The sequence below is a fragment of the Salvelinus sp. IW2-2015 genome, linkage group LG10 (assembly GCF_002910315.2).
Source record: "Salvelinus sp. IW2-2015 linkage group LG10, ASM291031v2, whole genome shotgun sequence".
NCBI classification, from domain to species: Eukaryota; Metazoa; Chordata; class Actinopteri; order Salmoniformes; family Salmonidae; genus Salvelinus; species Salvelinus sp. IW2-2015.
The window spans coordinates 13,575,992-13,585,365 of record NC_036850.1 but is presented as its reverse complement, the minus strand read 5'-3'; the positions used below and the strand labels follow the sequence as shown (position 1 = coordinate 13,585,365).

The following is a 9,374-nucleotide window of genomic DNA, read 5'->3' as shown; positions in this document are numbered from 1 at the left end:
CAACCGGAAGAGATGGACATCTTGCGTACTCTGAGTGACTCGTCGTAATGATTCTACATAATGACTAGTGCCACATAATAACAGTTCTATTCCCTTTTGGTTCCATCTAAAGACGTGCCTACCACTCGTCTCTCTCTGTATTGCAGCGTGCCTGCTCTTCCCCTCCACTCTCCAATTGTTCTGTCCTTACCGCCTCATTTAATGCTTTCAATTTACCAGTCTTATCTCCTTTAATACCCAATACGGATGTTTTCTTACATTTGCTTTCCTCAGCTATTTAAATAGCTTTTTATTCTTGGATTCAGTTTTACAAACATTATATTTCATGATAGCAGAGGATCTGTGATTTTCATTTGGTTCCATTTTTGGGGCTGTCAGAATTGTAAGGGTAATGTTGACATGATACCGCGATTTAAAACATTCCTTCTTGCTATTGCTTGTTGATGTTGTGAGATTATTTATCAGTGTATTTCATTTTGGAGTCTTCATTTAGATTCTGTTTTTCATTCTGTGAATTGCATAAGTGGAATTCAAAAATGTGACACAATTTGAATGGTAATGCTGAAACATCACATCTTGAAGCGCGGCGCGAGTATATAGCTGCTGTAATACATTTCTCTGGAATGTAAATAAGATGAATGGCATCTCTCTATGTGATTGCGCTGCCTTCTAAACTGACAGTTGTTATGTGACTTCTTCTCTACGGCTTGGTTTCGTTTTATGTATAGTATGTAACGTTGTTGTATCATGCCTCCATCTCCTCTCCTGTCTTCACACCTCCAGCACAGACCAATGGCTGAATGAGATGAGGAAGGGCTGTGGGTCTAGCTATAATAATAATGCCAGTTTTAGATCCACTTCCAAAAACAACTCCTGGCTCTGCCATGGTGCCCTACTTAACCCCCTTCTCCTAAACTCTGTGAACTGTGAGTACGAAAGCTTTGCTGTGGCCATGGAGCATGTCTGAGATAACCACATACTGAATGCAGGGCTGGGCCCAGGGCCAGTACTGTCCTGGTCCTGTATGACCAGGGTTCAGGCCTGGCGTGGAGACAGTCATTAATGAGCTGTTGTTACAGTATGTGGACTGACGGGAGCTCTGCTTGGTTATAACCCTGGGAGCTCTGAAATCAGCCCAGCCCCTACGGACCTCTAGAGATAATCGATCTTATACACTCTACTGCCATAAGCCATCAGGCTTCAAACACTCCAACATGGAGTGATGATCCACCACCACCGCAGTCAGTCCAGTTCACTTTCACTCACTTCACCCTGACTTCGTTATTTATTCGTTTTTTAACAAGATCCAGTAATTCATAATTTATTTATGTGACAGATGTTATCTATTATGTTATTCATTTCATGTGGCCAAGAATGAGAGATTTTCCAGAACATTAGGCAGCCATGCATCTGCCGGTACATTGAGCACTAATGCATTTAAAGTTTTTTTTTTACGTTTTGCATTTTAATACAGTCCACAATGGAATAAATTAGCAAATTGAAAAATATTGATACTGCCAGCCACTACTGGTGTTGTGGATATCAATTTCTTGCTACCAATTTCAATATTTCAATTTGTGTTCCCTTCAGAACGATGATACATCGGCTTGCTGTATGAAGCCTTTTTGGGGCTCTGAAATAAGAACCATAATACTGTATATGTTAGTGCTGGCAGAGCTAGACAGAGGTAGCTAGTGTTTTTGTTTAATAATAGCTCCAGCCAGCATTATTCCACTTGCAGGCGTCCCATAATCATCAATCACTAGAGCACCGTTGTGTTTTTCTCTGGCTCAGAGGGAAGCGTGAGCTGTGGTGAGCTGTGTGTGAGCTGTGGTGAGCTGTGTGTGAGCTGTGTGTGAGCTGTGTGTGAGCGGTGCGGAGCGATGTGAGCCGTGCCTTTGCACCTCTCCCCATGTGAGTACATGAAGGAGGAGAGGTGAGTGTGGCGAAAAGACTGGGGAAGTCAGGGGAAGGTGGTGGTGAGGAGTGAGTTATGACCCCTCGCCCTCCCAACCCTCCCCTTGCTCTGGTCGGACTCTATCCTCCCCTGGGTCTCCAGGTCACTGGGTGTGCCTCCGGCGCCCCACTCCTGGCCCCCTGATCAGATGGAGGTTGGGAGGCAGCTGATTACAGACAGGGTGGGGTTGGAGTGGGGATGTGTCAGAGAGCCCTACTTACTCTGAGAGAGATAGAGATAGAGAGATGGGGAGGGGGAAGGGAGAAGAGGGAGAGGGGGGAGGGAGAGCGGGAGGGGGGAGGGAGAGGGGGAGGACATCCTAGGTGGAGGAGGGGTTTAATAAGAACCCTTTGCTCTTTTTCCTTTTTTGACGAGATTTACAGGAACCTATTGAACCTACTGTACCAGTGATGGGCTGGTACAGATTAATTGAATTTACACATGTGTATGCACATTGCACACACAGGTATATACACATGGACACGCACAAAAATATACACACATACACACACATCTACTCTGCATTCTAATATCAATGAATTTTCGAAAGTACAGTAGACATTCCATAGAGACCCACACAGTCACCCACTATACGTTCCACACACATATTCTTCCTGTTTGTTCATCCCTTTTTGATGCAGACACGCACTGATCTTTTCATCGCGTTACCATGGCAGTTGTGAAAATACAGTAGAAATCCAGCTGACAACAAAATGGTTACATAACTAGTGCAGTGCCAAGTCCTYTGTCTTACCTAAGCACACCTCTTCTCTCCCCTGTGTTTCTGTTGCAGCCCTATTTCTGGCTCTGCCCTGCTTCTTCTGCAGCCACTATTTAAAGAGGGTTTCATAGGACGCCGAATACATCTGAACGACACGTATTGTTGTGTACTTGATGATATCGGAATTAGCCCTTGAATGCCAAAAGGAAGATGGTATTTCTAATTACGGAAGCAGAAACCGATGTTCTCCTGCCACCTGCACCAAAGCCAAAGTGTTGTCATCTCGTTCAAATCCTAATTTAAAGCATCTCTATTCTGTGAAATGCATTCTATACACTTCATTCAATGCAATCCTCTCAAGGAGTAACTCCCCCATCTACCCCCCCATCCCCCCCCCGCAGCCCCCCACCCCCATCCCCGGAACCTAGTCTCCAGTAAGGTGAGACAGTGGCGCATGCTGCCCGCTATAGTGCCTCACCTCCCGGAGTTCCTTGGCCACATCCTTGAGCTCTTTGAGAATGCCGTCCAGCTGGTTGATCACCATCTTCATGTGGCTGCGGATSCGTTCTCTGGGGGTCTGGCTGGGGGTCTCAGAGGTGTCCCGGGCCGGAGCTCTGCTGAGGGACATCCTTCACAGGGCGACTTGGGGCCAGGGGCRGGCGGGCTGAMGGCAGGGGCGGGGGGGAGCCGAGTCGGGGTCCATGTCTKTGGCRGCGAGGAGCCTCAMTGCTACTGATCCGAACAGGGGCCCCGGCCACGRAGGGAGACCTCAACATCTTAAAAGCCCCTGGACAGCCAAAAGACCTTGCCTGGCCTGAGCGCTCAACCCCCTGGCGTTACCCTCCGCCATCCATGGCTCCAGGATGGATAGTARCAAAAATGAAGRCAAAAGAAACATGAAAAAACTCAAGTTAGATCCACGGAACAGGAGGAAGAAGAAAAGAACAGGAGCTAAGATGGTGTGTGTGAAAACACCTTATATAATAGTGTTGAGCCAGAGAGCGTACTCATCTCATGTGTCAGTGTATACGTTTGCATCGGTCTCTGAGGAGGATATTTATTTAGATCGTCTGTATGAGGGAGTTGCTCTTTTCCCCTCCCACTCACCTCCCTTTACAATCTTATTTAGCGGGTACGATGCAGTGACTTGGTGTCAGCCAGSTTACTGTAAAAGAGTGCATCCCAGGTTGTCAAGCTGAACAAGGGGTTCATGTTCAACCTCCCCTGTAGATCAGAATATCCAAGCATAATAGAAAAGTAGAACTCCCAGCAGTTGCTATTTTTTTGTTCATGATCTTGGTCTACATTATTGGTAGGCAGTAGGGACAAGCTTTGCCTTCTAAGTATACTCCCTCAGTTTGGCTTCTGTCTTTTTTAGGGAGAGAGGAGGACAAATCCTTTTGAAAACAAGAGATATTCCTCCTGTGTCCTCTGCTGTGCAGTGTTCCCTTTCTCTCAGAAGTGACGGGAGAATAAACTAATCTTGAAGGAATAAAGAAATAGCCCACATCAAAAGCAACTTCTGCACCCATCCATTTTATGTTCAGATGATGACCGACATGTGTTGTTCATTTCTCGTCAAAGAGAGGATGAAGGAAGGTAGGAGGAGGGGTGAGAGTCTCTCTGTGCTTGTTGGTGTGTGTGTGTGAAGAATGTCCAATCTGTTCTTCAGTGGCAGGGCTTAGTCCAGGTGGCAGGAATGAGGATAAACGGACATCTTAGCGAGTAAAATGTGACTAATGAATAGAACGTGCAGGGGAAGAATGACAAACCAACATGGTGATGAACAGGAGGAGGTGAAAAAGGAGGAAGAGGAGGGTCCTTCCCCTGGCGTTAGGGTGACTTGCGTGTCCTTCGTGCCCTTGCAGTGCCCCTTGTCCTGCCCTTTCAGATCCGACTGTTGGTCCACTCTGGTCTGCAGGGGTGCGCCCAGAAACCAGACACCAGAGAAGATAGGAAGAGACAATTCACTTCTCTCTTAGTCTCCCTGAGTTGTTGCTAAGGGAGACCAGCAGTCTGCCTGGTTGTGCTGCTGATTGATTCATTATATTTCCTCCTTCTTTTTATCTGTGTATTTCTCCTTCTGTGAACAGTTTTCAAAAAGGCAGAAAGCCCTGCGCCATCTCCATCCAGCAGGAAGAGGTAAATCCCAGTAGCGCGTCTCCAGGGACAGCCGGAGCCCAGGCACAGGCAGGGGMGCGAGACACACACTGAATCCAGGCTGATGCTACTGCCAGAGGGCAAGCTGGCCAATCACACATGACACCTGGAGAGACGGGAAGGAAAGCAGTTGTTTTTTTCTTCCTCTCTCTCTTTTCTCCTCTCCAAGGCTCAGCAGCACTGCAAATAGAATACAACAGCAATAGAGCAAGGAAGAGAGGGAGAGAGAGGGAGAGGGAGGCAGGGAGATAGACAGGAATTAACTGCGGTGCTGGAATTTGCCGATTTTTTAAACTGCTGTGAAAATGCATATCTAGTCTCAGCAGGACTCTCCCACCTTCCTCTCATTAACACCAACACACAGACACACACACATTTACCTTCTCTCTACATCAGCAGCTGTAGCTGTGTCCAGGGCTTACAGTCTATGCTCCTCGGTGATACTGACTGATTAAATGCACAGGAGGATCATCCAAGCCACACACATCCTGCTAGTTCTCTTGCAGTCTCAATCTCTCTGTCAAAACACACACTGACATCCTCCTCTCTCTCTCTTTCAGCCACACACTCACATGCTCGCACACACCCATACTATACTCCCCGACTTGTTCTCTTTGTACCTCCCTCTCTCCCTACATCACTTACTGTCTTCCTAGAGAAAGCAGCTCCAGTCAGAGGGTGAAGAATTAATTCAGTGCCGTGGCTCAATGGAAGGAATGAAGGAGAGCATGTTGAGGATGGAGATGTGGAGGAGGAGGCGGGATGGAGGAGGAGGCGAGATGGAGGAGGAGGCAGGATGGAGGAGGAGGCAGGATGGAGGAGGAGGCAGGAGTGGAGGTGGGCGGAACGGCCCTGACAGCAGCACTCTTAGACACCAGAGAGAGGAGGCGGCTGAAGAATAGGGACCAGCAGCAGAGTATAGATCCGGCTGCTGCTGCTACTGATGTTGCTGAAGCTGAAGCTGTTGCTGCTGTAGATGCTGATGCTACCGTTGCTCTAGTGACGATGCTGTGAGAAAGAAGAAGCCACCCGCCATCCTCATCAACCCTGCTGGCGTCGGGAAACAGCAGAAAGAGCTACTGCGTACAGAGCTGTGGAGAGGATCTGTATCAGTCAGAGCCCTCTGGAGGCTGCTCCTGACACCACTCTGTCTCTCTCTCTCTCTCTGTCTGTCTCACTCTCTCTCCGTCCCGTCTCTCTGCCCCTGCGCCCTGAAGTGTCCTCGCTGACTGCCGGATGAAGGCAGGCTGATGCCAGGGTTTATCGTGGGGCTCAGGCTATTGCCAGCACAACTTGCTCTGCTGCTCCGCTCTGACTGTGTGGAGGGAGGAGGGGCCTGGCGTTTTAAAGACACAGCACTAGCTAGGTAGCTACAGTGTCCTCTGCCTGGATCCTCTCTCCCCTCTCTCTTTCCCCTCTATGTATCACTCTATCTCTCTTTTCTCATAATGGACTATTCCTCCACTCACAGACAAGCGACCCTTCACTAAGGGAACGAGTGTCCAAAAATTGCTGGCTGTTGCATCATTAACACACAAAGCAGGTTGGGGTTGTTATGACCTCATCAAGGAGGGACTGCATTACCTTCCCTCTCCCTGCTCTCCTCATTAGGATGTTTTGATCATAGCATCTATCTAACCCCTCCAGAGGCAATTATCTTAACGTGAAATTTGTAACACACGTTGTGTGTCTTTTAGCAAAGCAACAATGGCATGTTTTAGCGGCAGTTGTCAGCAGGTAGTGAATGTAGGTTTCCTGTGGGTAAGTGTGGGTAAGTGTGCTAAGAGGCCTTTGCATTCTTTTGCATAATTGTTAAGGGAGATTTGCTGTGGATCCAGGTCCAGATGAGTTTGTAGTGAGGACCAGTGTGGTTTGGGCTGCCAGCATCACAGACAGTGTACCACTTATTTGAAGGGCTAATTGGGAGGATTCTACAGTAGAACATGTATTCCCTTTGTACATTTGCTTTGATTAATATAACATCAGGTTTGCATGTTCTCTTTCTCCTTTTGAAAACATCAGTGATAAATACTATACCATATTGAAATATGTCTCTGTGTTCCTGTAATGGTATATCTCTTAGATCAATTCTTCATTTACATATGATTATCAAAGCATTGACTCACTCCTGCTTGTTCATGCTCAACAATATCCGTAGAGTACGACCCTACCTCACACAGGAAGCAGCGCAGGTCCTAATCCAAGCACTTGTCCTCTCCCGTCTGGACTACTTCAACTCGCTGTTTTCTGGGCTCCCCGCTTGTGCCATCAAACCCCTCCAATTTATCCAGAACGCTGCAGCCCGCCTGGTTTACAACCTTCCCAAGTTCTCTCATGTCACCCCGCTCCTCTGCTCATCCAAACACTCCACTGGCTTCCCGTCGATGTTTGCGTCCACTACAAGACAATGGCGCTTACCTATGGAACAGCAAGAGGAACTGCTCCTCCGTACCTTTAGGCTATGCTCAAACCCTACACCCCAACCCAACTCTGTTCTGTCACCTCAGGGCTCTTGGCCCTCCTACTCATACGGGAGGGCAGCTCCCACTCGGCCCAGTCCAAGCTCTTCTCTGTCATGGCACCCCAATGGTGGAAACAGCTTCCCCCTGAAGCTGGTACAACAGAGTCACTGCCCATCTTCTGAAAACATCTGAAACCTTACCTCTAACCTTACCTTACCACTTACCTCTTACCTGAAACCTTTAAACAGTATCTTAAATAATCCTCTTGTTCTGAGCTCCGTCTCAGATTATTGCATGGTTTGCTTTTTCCGTCAAGTTTTTTTGAAATCTGACACAGCGGTTGCATTAAGGAGAGGTATATCTATAATTCCATGTGTATAACTTGTATTATCATCTACATTTATGATGAGTATTTCTGTTGAAACGATGTGGCTATGCACTATCACTGGATGTTTTTGGAACTAGTGAATGTAACGCGCCAATGTAAACTCTGATTTTTTTACATAAATATGAGCTTTATCAAACAAAACATGCATGTATTGTGTAACAAGAATCCTATGAGTGTCATCTGATGAAGATCATCAAAGGTTAGTGATTAATTTTAGCTATATTTCTGCTTTTTGTGACTGCTATCTTTCGCTGGAAAATGGCTATGCTTATTGTGGTTTGGTGTGACCTAACATAATCGTTTGTAGTGCTTTCGCTGAAAAGCATATTTGAAATCGGACACTTTGGTGGGATTAACAACAAGATTACCTTTAAAATGGTATAAGAAACATGTATGTCTGAGGAATTTTAATTATGAGATTTCTGTTGTTTTGAATTTGGCGCCCTGCACTTTCACTGGCTGTTGTCATGTCATCCCGTTACCGGGATTGCAGCCATACGAAGTAAACCATTTTGATGTATGCTTGTGGTTATTATCTTACTGGAAGATTCACTTGCTGCCAAGTTTCAGCCTCCCCACTCGGCACACACTGGTTGAATCAACGTTGTTTCCACGTCATTTCAATGAAATTACGTTGAACCAAAGGGGAATAGATGTTGAATTGACGTCTGTGCCCAGTGGGTCCTGGCAGAGGCAGCCAGGTTTTGACTAACATGTCCTGGTACTGGATAAAGTTCACGATGGTGTTGACCGGAACAAGGACCCAGGACCAGCGAAGAAAAATAGCCCTATAGACTCAAAAGACCACCACCATATTTTACAGTAGGTATGGGGTTCTTTTCTGCTTAAGCATTCTTATTTCAACATCAAACCCACCAGTGTGTGTGCGTGGCCAAAGAGCTGTATTTTCATGTCGTCTGACAAATGTAATCGCTTGGAGTTTGCTAAACGGCATTGGCACTTGATTGGAACCGGTGCTTTGGTCAAATGACATGAAAATAGAAAGTATAAAATAAATCATTCAAATTCCGAGCTACAGTTGAGCTGCAAAAGTTTTGGGACACATACTTTTGGACCTCACTTAGCTCAGTATTTGTACTATTTATCTTATACAGTCATGACTGCTCTTCTTTATCGAGGGTGTCATTAATTTTGGACTCCACTGTATATGTATACGGAAGAATGTGGGGTGTTGTGTGTGTGTGTGTGTGTGTGTGTGTGTGTGTGTGTGTGTGTGTGTGTGTGTGTGTGTGTGTGTGTGTGTGTGTGGTGTGTTGGTGTGTTGTTGTTGGTGTGTGTGTGTGTTTGCGCAGAGCCAGAATTTTCACAAGTAGCTCTCTTTTTAAAAAACAGGTGTCCTTAAACATGTACAGTATTTGACTTGGATGGGTTTACTCTTAAATGCAATAACTGTTTTTAATATAATTTTTGTACATAATTGCATTTGTTATGAACAGTGAACACATCTATTGCAAGTGTATTCATAGTCTATTTTAWTGGATTTGTCACCAGTGGAATTCKAGTGGGTTGAAAARWGTTCCCTCTCAGYGATGCCTTCATTGGAAAGAAATGCCATTATTTCCTYCTYRAATATATATTTTAACGMTAAGGTCATCCCGACTATTMYGTTTTACTATGAATCTGGAGCGAGTCCAGAGAAATATTGGTTCCACGTAATATTTCTAC

General features: G+C 46.1%; 1 protein-coding gene across 3 annotated transcripts in view; it reads right to left on the bottom strand.

Moving 5' to 3' along the window:
• The window catches only part of insyn1 (inhibitory synaptic factor 1), a 55,172-nt gene extending 49,013 nt beyond the window's left edge, over nt 1-6,159 (bottom strand). Inside the window, exons 1-2 of one of the 3 annotated variants that reach the window (XM_070445396.1) lie at nt 5,484-6,159; nt 3,157-5,018 (exon numbers count right to left, since the gene is read on the bottom strand). In XM_070445396.1, coding sequence (XP_070301497.1) covers nt 3,157-3,306 — 150 coding nt within the window. In that variant the 5' untranslated portion in view covers nt 3,307-5,018; nt 5,484-6,159. Of the gene's footprint in view, nt 1-3,156; nt 5,019-5,218; nt 5,437-5,483 lie in introns of those variants that run through there. The other 2 variants (XM_023995366.3, XM_023995365.3) reach the window with 2 other exon arrangements.
• Nucleotides 6,160-9,374: the final 3,215 nt, after the last annotated feature.